Source organism: Haliotis cracherodii, unplaced genomic scaffold (genome assembly GCF_022045235.1).
Source record: "Haliotis cracherodii isolate W230 unplaced genomic scaffold, xgHalCrac1.p SCAF_11, whole genome shotgun sequence".
Taxonomy (NCBI): domain Eukaryota; kingdom Metazoa; phylum Mollusca; class Gastropoda; order Lepetellida; family Haliotidae; genus Haliotis; species Haliotis cracherodii.
The window spans coordinates 34607727-34627435 of record NW_027266266.1 but is presented as its reverse complement, the minus strand read 5'-3'; the positions used below and the strand labels follow the sequence as shown (position 1 = coordinate 34627435).

Sequence of the window (19709 nt, the reverse complement as noted above, 5' to 3'; positions counted from 1 at the left end):
GAATCTCCTGTTTCATTACATTGTATTTGGGGAGTTCTGACGACACTAAACGAAACTCATCCTCGGATATCTTACAATCAGCCAGTGCTGTTGAAATATGATCCTCAATGCTATTCATGGCGAGTATCCAAATATTACCATGTTTTAATGCTTTCCTTTGCAACTTACGAGAAAAAAATATATAATTTTTTATCGCTATTCCTGCCAGTCCTGAGACATCGGCTGCTACTTCCATACCAAGTACGATAGGCGCTGCGATTATAGTTGATAATAAACCAACACGGGCTACACCGAGTCCCATGCCAGCTGTTACAAGCGCAGTGTCAACTCCGTCGAGAGCATTCACAGCTCTGCGTTACTTTTTATACAATCCAAGTCTCAACTCCCTATCCTTCTCTATCCGATGTTTTATGTCGCTTATTTGATGTAATCGACAGTTCAGATACTGATCAGATACCGGATATAAACCCATAATGTATATTAGTATATCATATAATAGTCTTTAATTGATCTTGCTTAAATGGTTTGAGAGTATACATCAACCTTATTAAATGTATAATATGTGTAAATTATAATAATATTATTATATCTATTATTATAAATATCTTAGTAAGCGAAATGCTTTCACTTTTATTAACTTGGACCCCCTCAAGGGTTGCAACGGGTGGTACTCCCATATAAATGACGCTCGTATTTCTTGAGCCATTTAATTGATAGACCTGGTAATATTTCGAAGGCATCTTCTGGTACATCTCCAAACAAGACTTCAATAATAATTGTAGAAAGATCAGTTATAGCATTCAAGTTTTGTTTTATATCACTGAATTCAGTAACCAAATTTAAACTAACATTTTTTAATGCTGGACGACTCAATAACAAATGACCTGGTTTTTCTGGCAGCGGAGTGACTAACACACTTTTTCGTTGATATAAGCCCCGAGTATGATCCCAGTGTTCATTATCTTAGTTAATTGATGTGCCTTACCCATCATCACATATGGTGGAGCAATGACGATATTCTGTAGCCACTCAATTTTTGTTTCTACCACAGTCAATTTATTATCATTGTTGCGAGTAAGATTGCATGAAGTGTTTTTATTGAGTCTACTAACATCGACATCACTTAAATCTCCTAGATTAGCTGTCAATACAACTTCTTTCTGCTTGTATACATAATCTTGTATGTGTAAAGCGTATAACTTGCCATCGGTACTGGGCTTATCGAATCCTTCTGTGTCTCAAAGATTGGAAAGCGCAATTGTATGACATTGTCTAAGGTTATGCATTCCAGGACCTGATGAATCAACCATTATATATAATATTGAGCGTTACACTCAAGTATCCTATATGTACAGGTAGGTGTTTTACATCTAATACTGAAATTTTGAGGTCTGAAATGATACCCCGTTTTAACTTTTTATATTGTAATGATGAAAAAGATTCCGTTCTACCGCTATTGAATTTGTCATCTTTGACTGGAACAGCTCTTAGCAGAGTTGAAGGACTTTCGAGTTGAATATTATCCTTTGTACTGATTTGATCAAGATCGATGCACAATTCTTTATAGGGAACTATAAAGGGCAATTAACTCCATGCACTCTTTGGTGGGGTAATAAAAATTCTCTCGGTAATACAAGTGTATTTATTGCTAAGCCCGTGTTAAACCTTACATCCTTTTCTCCACTATTTATAATCAGCATCCCCTTCGACTCAGTTTGTGTGAGATTAGCTCCCAAAGGCTTAAAAAATTCATCATTGAGTGAGCATACGCTGTAATACCCATCAGATATAGTGTGCCAGTTTCCACCTAGTATTAATATATCATTACCTCTCGCAGAACTTATATTGGTCCACCGCGGGTAATACGTTACATCGCAAAGGGCGACTTCAAGTTGTCCAGCCAAGTTATCGATAGTATGAAGCAGTTGAATAGACTGGCCATTTGTTATTCTCGGGAGTGTAACATACATATTAAATATACAAAGATACTATATCATAACTTAAATATGAAATCAACTTACATAAGAAACAGTCGATTTTAGTAAGTGCCTCTGGTGCTAATTTTTTTGTTAAAATTCCCTGATATCTTTGAAAAATACAGGGTCACGGCAACTAGCGATAAAATGGTGCACAATTGGTTCCACAATCCAATGCAGTTTTGGCAAAACCAGTTAAACTTTGCCATATGGTGTGCCACAACAGGATGTGGTGTATCTCTTTATGCCCCCGGATTTGAAATAAATAAGTCTGTTTTATCATTTCACTTGTGCCATCAGATTAGGCGTATACTTAAAGAAATTAGTGCCCCATTACCGCAGCGTCGAGCATGGAATTCCACAAATAATCCGTACAATAGGTTCGCGTATGTGCGTATTTGTCAGGAATTTGGTATTTCTAGTTGTAAAGATTGGCGTATTAAAGGACTTAACCATGGTGTAGGGGTTCCATACAATGGACAAATAACTGTTAAAGAAGAAAGTGATGATTTAGTTAAACAAATTCACCATAAACCTTTCAATCCATTTAGGTTGTTACAGACAAACAAACTTTATGTAAGAATACATGATCTTTATTTTAAAATGCATAATTGGTTTCACTGTTGAGAACTTTCGAGTATAGATTGGAGAGGAGATATTATCAGTTTTAAGAGTGGTTTAATTTATATTGTTACAAAATTTGTGCAACTAAACGATACCGCAAACGCTTGGAATGAATTTCTTAATGATAAAACAGAAAATAATTTTACTAACCCAGGAGTGATAAGAGTTAATGAATCAATTAAAACTTATGTATGGGCAATTCTTGGTGCACAATCGCAAACGCAAACGGGAATAATCAGTTCTGGACGGCGCTCGATGCACAAAAACAGTTTGTCACAAATGTGGAGGATGCTAATAATTCACCACTTGACATACCATCTTCTATAAAGCGTTATCAAGATGTATTACAGTACGCTCAGTAGACTATGTTTATGGGGCAGGACTATATATATGTCTCAGAGTAATATGGAACTTAAGATCGGTCAAGTGATCGGTTATAATAATAAAATTGTGGTTGCTACCGATCAACAAAAAACAGGTATAAATTCAGATATTAACACAGAATTAATAATGCAAACAAACAGGCGAAACGGGAATAGTCAAGCCGCAGACACTGAAACAGCCATCTACTGACGCACAACCACAAGTGCCGCCACATATTGCAGCTTAAAATCAACAACATATCGATGAAAAAACAGTGCTTATAGTTGGTGGAGTCACGGCTGGTTTACTCATGATTTGTATAAATAGCCTTTAACAGATAAGTACAACAGCCCGGCAATTGCTACGATCAGTGCCCACAAATTTTGACAAAGCCAAGTGGCGGCCAAGAGCCAGGAAACAATACTCCCTATCATACCGGGAAGTGCAGATGCGGCTTTCCCAGTGAGCTTTCCCAGTGCTTCTAAATGCTTTTTTATCCACTCTTTTACACCATTTTTATCAGTGGGTGGTGCGGGCGGTCCAACTCCACCAGTTAACGTGAGAGTCAAAGTCGATATAATAAATCCCAATGCGGTTAAAATACTGGCAATGGTTATCCCCTGTTCTCTGAACAATGTTTTAATTTAATCGGCCAGTGTAGTATCTTCATTGAGTTTCTCGAATTCGATTTGTGAAGGAAGTGCCTCTCTATTAGTGGATGCTGCATCAAGTCGGGGCGATCTTTTGTCTTCTAAGTTATGCAATCTTTCAGCAATGCGGCGTCTACTGAATTCATCGCCCGCCTGTTCAAGTTTTGTTTTCTCATAAGCTATGTGCTTGTCAAGTTCAGATAGCTTGGCTGTATTATTGATGAGTTCTCCTCGCATTGTTTGAATCGCCTTGTCAAGGCCTTGTAATTCCCTAATACTGCGCCCCGAGGATGGTGGTACCTGTAATGGGGGATTGTAAAGAGTATTTTAATGTTGTTCGAGGACCCTTCTGAAGCATTTCAAAGAGATACAGAGAAGTTCTACAATCCCAAGATTACAAAAGTAAAATTGACTCGAGGGTGTGCCTATTCAACTATATAGTCAAGGCATGCGAGCATATCAACAGTGGGATGAGATTAAAAAACTCCCTTCTATAAAACGAAGCCCAGAAGTTAACGCGGTTGTGAAAGATTTGTCTCTCTGGGATGTATCACTGGCTGAATTCCTTACCACGAAGATTGCGCTATGGCTCCACATGCGAACCACAGATGATGACGAACAAAACGGTAGTGGGCTGAGAATAGAAAATGCCAGTGAGGGTGTTACTATACAGAAAACGAAGCTCTTCAAAGCGGCTGGTAAATTAAACATATATTTGTACGTGATTATGGACGCGCAACTTAATATACAGAATGGAATATTCGTGCAAGCGATCTATTAATAATCTTTTACCTAAAGAACAGCACTGCGCTGTCATCTGCGGGAAAACGGGTTGCGGAAAAACAGCTCTTAGTCTAGATATTTTACGAAGTCATTATCGGAATGTTTTCGGTCATATTAGTATACTGTGCCCGACTATTAATGTTAATAAAACATACCTATCGAGAGATTGGGTAATGAATTATCCCGGGGTGTACAAAGTTGATCCAGGCGATCATTTACAAGACTGTTTACGAGTATGTCACGAAAAATACAAAGGCGAATCAACCCTTTTCATAATATATGACTGCAGTGCGAGTAAAGAACTTACCAAAAAGAAAGATATGCTTTCATATTTAGCATTATCCGGACGGCATATGGAGCCTAGCATTTGGGTACTTCTTCAAAAATACAATTCTGTTCTGAAAGATCTCCGAGAGCAGACCAAATGGGTAGCCCTGTTTCATTGCCAAGACCCAGATTCATATGAGGAATGTCTACGAGAAAATGATGTTATTTCTACCAAGCTCGAGTGAGATAAAGTTAGTAAACTGTTAGCGGAAACGAAGCACTGAAAATTTGTATTAAAAACTGATCAACCAGCTGATTATGCAATTGCTTAGCAAAAAAAGCAAAAATAGCAAAAATAGCAAAATTGTAGCAAAAATATAGCAACTGCTGAGCAAATATAGCAACTTCTGAGCAAAATATAGCAACGGCTGAGCAAAAATATAGGAAAATATAGCAACTGCTGAGCAAAAACATTCCAAAATTTGGCAAAAATATAGCAAAATTTCCAAAAATATAGCAAATTATAGCAAAAAATGCAATGAATTGAACATTAGCGGTGTTTATGTAATAATGTGGTTAGAAATACTCATTCTTTCGCAACAGTTTATTATTTCGGGCTGTATTTGATATGCAATATTTTATTGCGTTAGACTTAAATATCTCCTTAGGTATAACATTATGGAATCAGTGTCCAACCCAGACCGCGCGATTCACGCTAAAAATATCAAATCGTCTCTCATAAAAAACTCTCTTGAACAGTCACTTACTTTATCAGCTGTTTATCCCTACCTTTAGATTCAATACTCACTCAATCTTTACTCAATTAACGAAGAAAGACAGTTCACAGCAAACATTGTAAACAACTGTCGAAGACCGATCGATAATAACCGGAAGATCGAACACGAGTTACGTCCCTTGGGTTGCTGAATAAATTATGGACAGGATTTGCATGGGAAACAAAATTTAATTTAATTTAGTAAAAAGCGTATCAAAACTTTGATCAAAATTATGTTGTATTTTGTTGTTTAGTAATCAAAAACCTCTGACAAGATGTTAAAAGACAATAAATATTCTATCTTGAATAGTTCTGAAAATATTTTTGAGCATTTTAGTTCGTTTTAGTTTCGTTTCTGAAATCACACAATATGAATCGCCGACTGTCATTGCAGACGATCTTTTGAATAGTGAAAATGTCGCACAAAAACAAAATATTACAGACTTTTTAAATCAAAATAGATGTTCTTAAAAAGACAAGTCCCCCCTTGATTTTCAATTCTGGGATGGACACTTCGGAATGCGGTGAACTTATCGAACAACTGCTCCAAGATGAGCCTGTAGTTACAGATAACATAGAGATGAACATAGAGAAAGACTCACGGCTTTGGTAGCCGGTGGAAAATGTTCTAGACTGGGAGCTACCATGACTAAAACTAAAACAATATGTTCGGCTATGTTGTAGCTAGTACGTTTCTTCGTGTATTTATGCGAATTTCTAGAGAAAGACCCATTCTTTGCACACGCTATAAGCGCAGTAAGCTGTGAGTTTTATCATAGATACCAATGTTCTGCTTCGAAAAATCGCTTTAATAACAGCTAGGTATTGTCAATTTAAACATACGTGCCCACTTACTAATAATGGAGACAGTTGTAGCTAGTACGTTTCTTCGTGTATTTATGCGAATTTCTAGAGAAAGACCCATTCTTTGCACACGCTATAAGCGCAGTAAGCTGTGAGTTTTATCATAGATACCAATGTTCTGCTTCGAAAAATCGCTTTAATAACAGCTAGGTATTGTCAATTTAAACATACGTGCCCACTTACTAATAATGGAGACGGAAATACAACAAGTGAACGAGGAAACACAAGTGATTGTGGAAACACCGATTGCACAATCACCACAAGCGATCAAAAAGAATCCTCAAAAAGTCGCAGCTGGTAGGAAGGGTGCACTAGCGAGGAAGGCAAAGGCCTACAGTTCAAACACTGAACATAGCCCAATTAAAACTTGGGCTCCCTATGTACTAAGAGTTGTTGCTATAGCAGCGGTATGGTTTTATATGACCGGAGAAGAGAAAGCACCACATGTTCAAAAATTAGATGAGGTTCAATTAGAGTTAAGCCCTCATGTAATGTTATAGAGCAATGACTACTCCAGTTACAGACGGTAAAATGTTGGTAAAAGCAACGTATCATTCAGCGGTTGTCAGCGGCTTGGCCATTGATTGCTAAAGCCATACCACCCAAGCTAGATTTTAATGGTTATGATATGGGTATGATGGTCCTAGATGTATGTAAGATATGCTAATCAAACAAGGGCTTATCCCAGAAGACATTATGAGGTAATTAAACATTTGAATATTTTATATATACAGTGGTCCTTCGCTACAACGCTACCAATGGGGTCCAAATAATTGGTGGGCGTTATAGACGATGAGCCGTTTAACCGAGGCCGAGGGGAGGGGAGCGCACTTGGCCAATCTCACGATCTTCGCCTTGTCTCGCACATTGCAATGATACAAGTTGTTTACCGTTCATAGTGTAAAAATATATATCCATTATCATGATTATGTTTTCCTCGTTTGTTATTATTTACAAGCCTTAACTGTCACATTCAATGTGAATGTAGTCTACTTACATGAAAATATCGATCAATAATGGTAGTAACAGACTGAAGAGCCAATCACAATTCATTACACAAGTACAGAGTGATTCAGTGGCATTGATTGGTGATGTTGCTTAAAATACGGAAAACAAGAGTTTTGACCAGCACTACGCGCATTCATACACATTCATTCATGCAAATATAGATACACATTCAAGCCAGATTAATTGGTTTGATACGGTTACTTGATCCGAATCAAAAGGAATGACCGCCGTGTTGTGACAGCAACTACATGTGAGTTGACAGTGTCGCCTCAAATTGGATTGCCCACTAATTAAGAAAATAAACTTCACTTGTGGTTCTCTTTTATTGCATGCTAGCGCTTCTAAGATCAAAGGATGTATAGTGTGAAAAGTTAACAAGTAGAACAATCGTATTTCCGGGACTTGCCGCGGATGTTTTCAAACAGATTATAAGAACTCCATTCAGCGATAAACGGTTGATAATGCAATGAGAAGCGTTATGTGCAAATGAACAACGAACAACAATACAATCACGGCTGTGTAAAACTCTCAGTATTAAAAAGTGTACATAAATTTTGGGAGCCATGCGATACCGCGCGTAGTAGCCGAGGTAGCGCTTTATCGAAGAGCCCAATAGCGAGGGATCACTGTAGTATTATTGAACACAGCCTGGCATCAATTGCGATGATGGTCGGTGGAGCTTTTGTTAATGCTCTAGCTTTTTCGGGGAGTAATTTTTTATTTTCTACCACGAGGGAAAAGGATGTTGAATCTGCCATGCATGAATACTTCCTTGTTTACATAAAGACACTTGACCCAATGCCAAGGCCAACACTCTCAGTTTTATACACCGTCAGAGGCTCAGAAAAACCATGAGATAGCGTTTATAGTTTTTGGGTTGACTGGTGTGTCTATATTTAGCTACATTATTATGCATAAGCTATGATCTATTATGCTCTATGTCAGGTTGAATCTTATCAGCTATGACACCATGACCGGTCTATTTTTACCTACACAATTACGCAGAAGCTATGATCTATTACGTATCAGCTGAGCAATGACTCACCCACCAAGTGGAGGTGTGATTTGCATTTAGACAAATGATATGATAGGTGTATAACCATGAATTTGTGTAGATTTACACTCATGGGTAAACCAATTCAATGCAACAGATGTTGCGTTGGTATATATTGCGGAATTCATGCTTTTTACATCAGACAAGGAAATGTGAATTATACATGTTCTGTATGTGGGAAAGGGGTCAAAGGTCATTATTGTTTATGTAAGAAACACAGCGCTGATAGGGTCAGGAAGCAGATTATTTATGCTAGGAAGAGAGATTACATCAAAGAGAGGAATAGGTTGGGGGGAATACGTATTTAGACATATGAAAATATAACCATTTAGACATTTGACTCATTTTGCACATACCATTACATCACAATGGTTTTTGTCAGAGAGTTGAAGGCTTTGGCAAAACAACGTGATCTACGTGGTTATTCTCGAATGAGAAAAGCTGAATTGATTGATTTACTCGGTTTGGAATACAACAATCCCCAGACTGTTAGAGAACTCAAAGCTCAAGCAAAAAAAAGTGAGCTGAGAGGTTATTCTTGAAAGAGAAAAGCTGAATTGATTGATTTACTCGGTTTGGAATACAACAATCCCCAGACTGTTAGAGAAATCAAAGCTCAAGTAAAAAAAAGTGGGCTGAGAGGTTATTCTCGAATGAGAATAGCTGAATTAATTGATTTACTTGGTTTAGAATACAACAAACCCCAGACTGTTAGAGAAATCAAAGCTCAAGTAAAAAAAAGTGGGCTGAGAGGTTATTCTCGAGTGAGAATAGCTGAATTAATTGATTTACTTGGTTTAGAATACAACAAACCCCAGACTGTTAGAGAAGTCAAAGCTCAAGCAAAAAAAGTTGGCTGAGAGGTTATTCTCGAATGAGAAAAATTGATTGATTTACCTCGGTTTGGAATACAACAAACCCCAGACTGTTGGAGAACTCAAAGCTCAAGCAAAAAAAAGTGGGCTGAGAGGTTATTCTCGAATGAAAAAAGCTGAATTGATTGATTTACTAGGTTTGGAATACAACAAACCCCAGATTGTTAGCGAACTCAAAGCTCAAGCGAAAAAAAGGTGGGCTGAGAGATTATTCTCGAATGAGAAAAGCTGAATTGATTGATTTACTGAATGTTGATGTTGATAAAAATCAACCGGTTGAGGTAAGATTTGTACCCACAGCCGACGTTGGTAAATATCTCAGAGGTTGGAAGATGGATATTAATTCCAAAATGGATGTTAATGCTGTTAAGCCCATCGTATCGAGCAAAATTAACAAGGATTTAGACGATTTAAATAGTATAAAATACCAGCTAACAGTTAAAATGTCATTGAGTAAAAATGACGCTGAATATACCGAACCTTATTTCCGGAGCAACCAAGAAGTTATAACTGAATCTGATTCTATAAGTGCATCATTAGAAACTTTAGAACACTGGACTAATAGAGGTTCGGGTTAGGGTGTGGATAGAATCCATAGTTTATATTTAGACATAGCAAATTATATGCCTTTCAAAGGTGGATCTTATATAGATTTACCCTCGTATTATAAAAAGAAAAAAGCCATAATTAATGTAAAAAATAAAGGCAATGACTGTTTCAGAATGATGATAAGATCTGCATTGCAGATTCTAAAATTGCAAAAAGACCTAGCTATCCCCAAAACGACGGACTCAACCTTGATGGTATAGATGAACCTACACCAATCTCGCAAATGATTTAGCTATAAATGTTTTTTTGGACATTCTCCTAAAGGAATTGTTGTACACAGGATAAGTTCCGCTCCAGAACATATTCCCAGAATGAATTCATTTCTGATCGAAAAAGATGGTAAATATCATTATACGTGGATAAAGAGTTTTAACAAGGCTATTATGCGATCAAACAAAACATGAATGAAAAAAATATTTCTGCGAAAGAAGCCTGCATGGGTACAGCAGACAAGATCTTCTTAGAAGCGCATAAAGACGACTGCAGAGGTGTTGGACAGACTGCTATCAGGATCGATATGCCTAAAGAGGGAAAAAAAATACTAAAATTTGAACATTTTGAAATCAAATGCCTGTACCGTACATAATTTACACTGACTTCGAAGCACTTATCAACCCTATAGAAAATACCCAACACAATACTGAATGTAGTTTTACATACAAAACTCAAGAACATGTTCCTTGTGGGTTTGGGTATATAGTTGTAAGGAATGATGGGAAAACGTGATTTACAGAGGTCCCGATGCAGCGGAAAAGTTCCTAGAATATCTACAAAATAAAGAGAGAATAATCAGGGAAAATATATTGCGTAAGAAACCCATGTGTATGACGAGGGATGATTGGAGTGCTTATAAGAAGTCAACGATTTGAATAAACCCCTGAATGGGGATTCTGTAAGAGATCATTGCCACATCACGGGTAATTATTGGCGCATAACCAGAGTAACTTGAAACTAAAAATGAATTCTCAAACAATACCCATCCCCATTGTGTTTCACAACCTGAGGGCGACACTTTTTTTATTTCTTGGTTTACGGATTTCAAACTCATTTCAAAAGCCTCTCACATTTTTCTACTTGTATTTTGTCCTAAAATGTTAGGTAGGTATGAAAAAAAATATCCTGGTATAACAAAAGTAAAATAACTCAATTTTTCAAGAACATTTTATTATATCCCTGGCACTCAGCTTGTGCACAAATGGCAACATAACAATATTCATGTCATGGGTGGAAATGCATGAAAGACGCTGCTATTTTGGCAGCAAATGCATGGGCAACGTTTAACTCTTTCAACACCAGCCAACCAGAAGATTACTGCTGTGACACCAAGTTCCCAGAGACTGTTGTGTGATAGATGAAGCCAACATTTATCAAGGAAATAATCTGCTGAAATTAACATCTTTGCTACTACATGTTTGGCCATACACTATTTGAAAGGTCTAATTAATCCTATTGTTTATAAATATGAAAGTTATGTGTATTACATTATTTAAATAATTCATTAACAATGAAATTAATTTCGATTTAAATAAAAATAATGTAAGCTAAAACATTCATAACGTCCAGATTAAGGACCAATGAAGCGCAAATTTAACGATTTTTTCGGCAAATATAAGAATTCATAAAATCCACTTACCCATTTCTTTTTTATTTTCATTTGTTTACATTGTTGGAAAATTATTTTAAAAAGAATTACAAATGATATCTGTCATCATCCATTTCCCGATGATAGTGGCTGTCCGCTCACTAACATGAGGAAATACCTCCGTTTTCAAAGCTTAGTATGAATAACACATGGGTCAAAGGCTGCCATGTCAGTATACATTAAAAAAACTTATAGATTGTTTCACCGACAAAATCTGCTACAAGGTTCGTGATTCGTCAAATTTAAGCACGTGACCTAAGGCAGCCAATCAAATTACAGCAACGGTAATTTTCAGACTTTGGCGAAAGGTTTGGGTTAAATCATGTTATTCTGGACGTTTAAGCATGAAATCGCGATCTATATTATAAATATGGAACTTTATGGATGCATAGTGCTAAGTAACGAGCTGTGACAAAGATTTCTTATGCATATATTTTGGCATTAAGACATCGTGTCCGAGCCGAGAAATCGAGGCGACGAAAGGCGAGATGTCATTTGACTGACGATTACATGTGATCGCACGAAAAGTTGGAAATAATAACTAAGATGTCAGTTTGGCAACGTTTATAGGTATATTTTTGGAGATTTTATTACTTTGTAAATAAATACATTTCAGCACGTGAAAAGTTTTTATTTTGCTGTTTGACATGTTCGATGAGGACCCGTTGTCGAAGTGTGTCCGAGAATTTTATTTTCAATAACATTGCGGGAAATAGCGTCTAGTGAATACATTTTTAATCTCTAGATGAAAAAATGATAAAATCAAATGGAATACGTATTTCAGACATTGTGAAATGTGATAGATTTAATAAATGAATGATATGACAAGTAGGTTAATGTAATTATAAACTATTTTGACGTGACTTGGACGGTCTACCGTGCGGTGTGACTTGTGGCTTTGAACGGCCAACAGTGTTGAAATAGTTAAACAGGTCACCACTGCACTTTGCGTTGACAAGCTTTGATGGTATTAGAGAAGGATCCCAGCAAGAAATATCAGAGTGACTTCCCTTTGCTTTACGCTCGTCAAGGGAATGAAATCTTTTTTTGTTTGAACTTTTTGTCGAAAAGATCGGCGGTAATAAAAAAAAAGGGTTATTTTCATTTTTTTTTTTTTTTAACATTTTGACTTTGAAAGAGCGGCGCATCCGTAAACCAAGAAATAAAAAAATTGTCGCCTAGAGGATATGATTCTCATCTCATTATGCAAGCTATCTCAAAGACCGATGGTGGCTTAACGTGGATTCCTAATAATATGGAAAAATATATCTCATTCTCGTTGACTAAAACTATACATTAGGCTAAAAAAATTAATATTCTTGGTTCTCGGGCACCGACGCATCATCATAAAGTCTGCCGCACGTTTTGTTTTTATTTCCATTTAAAAAAAAAAAATCCTTAAATGTTCGACGTCTTGAACGCACGATTTCAACTGTGAAATGCTACAAATTACTTAAAAACGAAGCGATCCAACAAAACATGCAGTTACTTCCCTTTTCATGCGTACTGCTTTACAGCGCATCTCGTGTGTTATGGTCATGGCGGCAATAGGAGTTTGTGTGCTCGCTTTGCTGTTTGTAAATTTGGTCAATGAAAACATTAAATAAGCAATACAACATCACTAGACATGATGATGGTATTCAAATACAAATTCAATGGTATTTGTGTACTGTATGAGGGACAATGCAGAGGTTATTTGTCTCGTAAAATAAGCGGGAAATCGATGCTAATTTATATACCCCGGCTATAAAGCGAATCGGAATATAGCACATCACTAGTGCATACAAAATCTCTACATTTGCAATATAAATGTGTTTGTCTTCCGCAGAATTTTTTTTTTATATCGTAGCCCTTCAGCGAATTCAGAGAAACGGAACAGATTATATCAATTAAACTTGGTCAATACAAATTTGAAATTTGATATAAAACATCACTAAACATAATGATTAGCCGATTAAATTGTATTTCCTATTCTGATTGGCATTGTTTTATATGCAGAGATTAAGATTACCGTGTGTCTTGTCTCGTAAACTAAGCCGGAAGTAGCATTCAGCTGTATACACTTTTCTCGGAATCTACCGGTGATTCGGCCAATAATATAACTTTAAAGAATTTTTATACAATGAGGGAAAGAATTGTATCTGAAACTATTATTTTGTCAGGAATAATTTATTCCAATATCATGTGTAGTTGCAGCTTTACTATATATGTGTGAAATAAATTATTAACCATAAGCGTAGCACTTGGGTTCAGCTGATCGCCATTGCCAGAAATGTTTTTGAATGGAAGAATTTGACCAATCACCGTCCATGCACCCGCGATTGCAAAAACTTAATGTTGACATATAATAGTCAAACTACAACAAGTATGACTTTCAGCGATTCAGTGTATGGCACTTATGATATATGTATATCCATTCTCTATCCACTAAAGTTCATTTCAAGGCATCAATAGCGGTAATATGACCGTGGTTGCTGTAAGTAACAGTGAGTTGTGCGATCTTCCGATCACTTCACATACGATTTTGCCGAAATGAATTGAAACAATATTGAATGAAATGTTGAATAAAATTATTAAATAGATTACCAACACACACACACACACACCCCCCACACACACATATACCTTGAAAGCCTCCTAATTCTAGTTATGTAAAACTCGCCTTATACACAGCAATATACGGATTTGGATTCTTACTAGTGTGTACACAACCAAAAAAAAGGGCCGCCCGCCCGCCCGATATTTTCAAAAGCTATTGCCTTAGAACCAATTTTTTCTTTTTTTTCAGCCTTATACGGACAAGGATGGGAAATCTAGAATAACGCAAAGTAATGGGCTTAGATTCATAGACTCTGTACAGTTTCTGTTAGCTTCCCTGGACAATTTAGCTAATGCGAACAATCCCGATGACTTTGCAATAACAAATCAATATACTGATCAGATAACTCGTCATTTGTTGTTGAGAAAAGGCGTATATCCTTATGAATATATTGATGATTGGCCTAGATTTGACGAAACTAAATCACCACCCCTTGAATCATACTATAGTAACTTAACAGAATCTAAAATAACCAATGCCATTTATGAACACGCTCTGACGGTGTGGGATAAATTAGGTTGTAAGAATTTTGGTGATTATCACGATCTGTACTTAAAAACCGATGTACTGTTACTCGCCGATATATTTGAGATATTTAGAAAGACATGTTTAAAATTATACGGCTTGGACCCGGCATGGTACTATTCCAGTCTCGGACTCTCGTGGGATGCATTGTTGAAGCAAACCGGTGTAGGACTAAAATTACTCTCCGATTACGATATGCACTTGTTTGTTGAGAAAGGATTAAGGGGTGGTATATCAATGACAGCAAAAAGGTATTCTAAGGCTAATAATAAATAATATCTCGACGCCAACAATTTCTACAGATGGGCTATGAGTCAACCTTTACCCACGGGTGGTTTTGAGTGGGTTGACGTGAATGATATCCCCACAGATTCCGATATGAATAAAGGGTACATACTAGAAGCTGACTTGGTATATCCAAAAGAGTTGCACAAAGACCATAACAGTTATCTGCTAGCTCCCAAAAGATTAATGGTTAATAAAGATTGGATGTCGGAATATCAACACTCCTTGATGGGTAATAGTAGGTTAGCTAACGTAGAAAAACTCGTACCAAATTTGATGGATAAGACAAAATATATAGTTCACTACAGAAATCTCCAGTTATATCTATCCTTGGGCACGAAAATAAAGAAAATACACAGAGTTCTAAAGTTTGATCAAAGCTGAACACAGATTTAAGAAAGATGTCTACCAGCGATTTTGAAAAGAACCTATATAAGCTCATGAATAACTCAGTATTTGGTAAAACTATGGAGAAACTAAGGAAGCGTGTTGATGTTAAATTAGTCAGATGTAATGAGGAAGAAAGACTCAAGAAACTTATAGCCAGTCTGGCTTTTAACAGAAGCAACATATTTGATAACGACTTAGCTGCACTACATATGCAGAAGAGTAATATAAAATTCAACAGACGGGTGTACGTTGGTATGAGTATTCTTGACTTGTCAAAACACTTATGTATGACTTTTATTACAAAAACTTAAGAAGCAATACGGTGATAGATGCGAGGTGTTATATATACCGATACCATGGATACTGATCCTTTGCTGATGGAAATACAAACCGAGGATGTATATAAAGATATGGCAGAAAAAATAGATATGTATGACACGAGCGATTACCCAAAAGATAATCCACTGCACAGTGTAGTAAATTTAAAGGTGTTAGGTAAGATGAAGGATGAATGTGCTGGGACTCCTATAGCGGAGTATGTCAGATTAAGACTATTCTATAAAGAAGACTGTTAATAGAGAGATAAGAAAAGCTAAGGGTGTTAAGAAGTATGTTGTGATAAAGCATATCAAACACGAACAGTATAAAGAAGCATTATTCAATGGTAGAACATTCAAACACGAGATGAACACTTTAAGAAGTGTTAATCACAGGATATATGGATTAAGAATGAACAAGACATCATTATCCCCCTTTGATACAAAGAGATGGATTGATAAGGATGGTGTAACTACCTATGCTTCTGGTTATGGTGGTAATACTGTATTGTTGGGAACAGTCCGAACTATGAACAACTCTTCTCGTACAAATGCCTTGCCCGGTCCATCTTTAAGATAATAAAGAATGGGCTCTCCTTCTTTCATAACCAACCGACTAATGTTATATGTCTTAAGGGACCAAATCGGATCGGTTGCACGACGTAGGCCTCCTTCGAGTTCACTGGGCTGGTATAAATATCTTACACTTACTCTATCCAGAAGTTTTTGTTCTTTGCCTCTCCTCGGTGTTGAAGATTTGGAAGTCACAGATTTCATTTTAATCGCATCGGATGGTTTTGTTCCCGATTAATCTCGTTACTTCATTATTCCGAGCTGATACAACAGCTGATAATCATGTAACCCATTCGGTTGATCTTAATCATTCCGATTTCATTTCAATCCCATACTGATATCCAAACAAACGTTCCGCTAATGTCCGGTTAAATCTTTTAATGATAGCTTGACTACGGTTGGCCTGATTTCAACATCGTGCTTTGTTAATAGTTTAGCTACTGATCCCATAAACTTGCGACCAGGATCTACCTGCTATAACTTGGGCCATTTTAGTGGTCCGCGTTTATATAAGCGGCTACTTCTGTTGAATCTTTCGAGGTTAATGGTTCAGCCTCCTTGTAGCGACTAGCCACATCCACTACGGTTAAAGCATATTCATATATTTTGGGTCTTACATTACCATGGGGAAGAAACAAGAGGTCAGCCTGATGACCTCGGGATATAATGCGGCGCCGGTAAGTATATTTGCCACATTGCTTGTTTGTTTAGCCAATCCTTGGCCACATCTTTAGATACCTTAGCTTCAGTGGCTAATTTTTGTATTGCTCCTATACCTTTCCAATATCCTCGTGGGCTATAGTAAATTTTATCCATTATTAATTAATATTGATGATTCTTTTGATACGATTCATGACGATCGTTGAATCGCATCATCATTTTTGCATAAAAAATTCCCTCTGTAGTAGCAGTATAGGTATATAAATCTGTCTCCAGTGGAGTTGCGGCAGAACTGTCATTACTTATACTACTGTGTAAGTCAAAGTCATTCACATGGAAACTCGAAAAATACATTTTAAAAAAATCCCAAACTATCAGAAGGCACCAGTTCACCACTAGACCTATCTATGTGCTAAGTTAGGTTAAGATATCTCTCATGGTTTTTTAGCTCTGCTCCAGAAATGAAACGTGACGGATGGACAGACAGACAGCACCCATTCCTACATATCCCCTTCTACTTCGTGGCAGGGGATAATAACATATTGCAGTAAATCATCACAGGTATATGTGCACATAATAGTCTATTCCCTTCAGTGTGATGATGTCAAGCCCAAAGATCAATGACAAACAAGTATTTGTCACAGAGTGACGAAATATCCCCCGCCTGTACACCATAGTACCAAATATGAAGACAATCCAGCGATTAGTTCTTGAGATATTGTGGCAACACCGTTTTCCAACTCCAAAAACAGATTTGCCTGCTGTGACCTTGAAAATGGGATCAAGGTGACCAAATCTGACAGGTGTATGCGGTGTCTGTATATACACCATAGTTCCAAATATGAAGACAATCCAGCGATTAGTTCTTGAGATATCGCGGCAACACTGTTTTCTAACTCCAAAAGCAGATTTGCCTGCTGTGACCTTGAAAATGGGATCAAGGTCACCAAAACCGACTGGTGTCTGCGGAGTCTGTATATACACCATAGTTCCAAATATGAAGACAATCCAGAGATTAGTTCTTGAGATATTGCGGCAACACCGTTTTCCAACTCCAAAAGCAGATATGCCTGCTGTGACCTTGAAAATGGGGTCAAGGTCACCAAAACCGACTGGTGTCTGCGGAGTCTGTATATACACCATAGTTCCAAATATGAAGACATTCCAGAGATTAGTTCTTGAGATATTGCGGCAAAACCGTTTTCCAACTCCAAAAGCAGATATGCCTGCTGTGACCTTGAAAATGGGGTCAAGGTCACCAAAACCGACTGGTGTCTGCGGAGTCTGTATATACACCATAGTTCCAAATATGAAGACAATCCAGAGTTTAGTTCTTGAGATATCGCGGCAACAAACAGGTGGGACGTACGGACGGACGTACGGACGGTCGTGAATACTATATCCCCCGCTTCGCGCTTTCGCGCGGCGGGGGATAATTACACATGACACTAGGAATAGCAATCAATGTAGAATGGTTAAAAAATTGTACAGTCTTCGATCGAGAAAACCTGCTTGTAAGTCAGTCACAAATCTATAATATGTTGACACGAACTTGGTGCATGTAGAAATATATAATAAGTGGCATTTTTAAAATATCAGGATGCACAAGTCATGCTAGTGCATGTCATATATAGTTAGATCTAGCCCTGACATATCACACTGTGTCCAGACATCTCTGCTCCAATTCGGTTTATACATGTTCCCAGATCTGGGGATCTAATAGTAATACCACCAGACGGATGCGAGCCATAAGGTCCAATATTTGTTGCCATTCTTTAGCATCTACATATTCATAACAAACAGACAAACAGGATATCTGGATATCACAGATTTCATTGAGAACATGGTTGTGATTTTACCTTTGATTTCTTTTCTTTCACTTCTATGACCTTCTGCAACCTTTTCCTCTCCTTCTTGCTGAGTTTCTTCACTCGTGGTGTGTTGTCATTCCTCTTCTTAGTCGGACGTTTCTTACCAGGCAAGACCAGAGCATTGCTGTCTTCCTCTTGGACAGATTCTTCTTTTGTGGTGTCTCCCTTTAGATCTAGTCTTATCTGGGAAATTAAAACAATTCTTCATCAAAATAAAGTTAAAATCATAGCTCTTTCTTAACCAGTCAAAGTTATCCTACCATGCTTACAGACTGTGTTTTGCACGATTCCTATGCAGTACAAACTGACCCTTTCCTTTGCCATCCTTGACTCATTCCAAGTACAGGAAACAGACCTCTTGAAATTGTCCTTTTGTTTTTACAGAAACTATAAATTCTAGTAGACTTAATTTTGTTATTTATTTACAAATAGTAAATGTAGGATAGTCAAAATCAGTTACCAACATCACTCATGAACAGCAGCATACCGAGTGAACAGTTGTGTGAGAAAACACAAGAGTCTGAAGATATTAAAACAAGTTTGAGTACCGGTACATGTATCCTGATGAGCGCACGGTGCACGGGGTGAATGGTGGTCCCATTAAGGAGATGGTGAGATTGGTGTCAGGCATATTGGCTATGTCCAGATCACATATGACAGCATTTGAACTAATAACACTTTAAGAGATATAATTCAACTGTTGCAAAGACGTATATAGATCTTTCTGTTTCTAATTCTCTAACATTCTTTTCATGTAATCAGTAAACCATGCCTCCTGATATTTACCTTTTTCTGCTCACTATGGTCTACAGCAATGGTTGTCTGTTGCCTAGCTTTCCAGTTGAATTTACGCTTAGATTTCCCCATTAGTAATATAGTATACCTTACAACACAACAGATAACATCCCAGCTGATTCGGAGAGAAACGTGCTCGTAAATAAACGGGAAGAGTTATGTCCCTTAGATATAATACTCGAAAAAGTAAGGTGTGTAATCTGG

At 37.2% G+C, this 19709-nt stretch overlaps 1 protein-coding gene across 1 annotated transcript in view; it reads right to left on the bottom strand.

Moving 5' to 3' along the window:
* LOC139456425 (probable ATP-dependent RNA helicase DHX37) overlaps window positions 1-19655 on the bottom strand; it is a 60211-nt gene extending 40556 nt beyond the window's left edge. The window contains exons 1-2 of the mRNA XM_071238131.1: window positions 19497-19655; window positions 18699-18893 (exon numbers count right to left, since the gene is read on the bottom strand). Of these exons, the coding sequence (XP_071094232.1) occupies window positions 18699-18893; window positions 19497-19577 (276 nt within the window). The 5' untranslated portion in view covers window positions 19578-19655. The remainder of the gene's footprint in view (window positions 1-18698; window positions 18894-19496) is intronic.
* Between the last annotated feature and the right edge of the window lie 54 nt (window positions 19656-19709).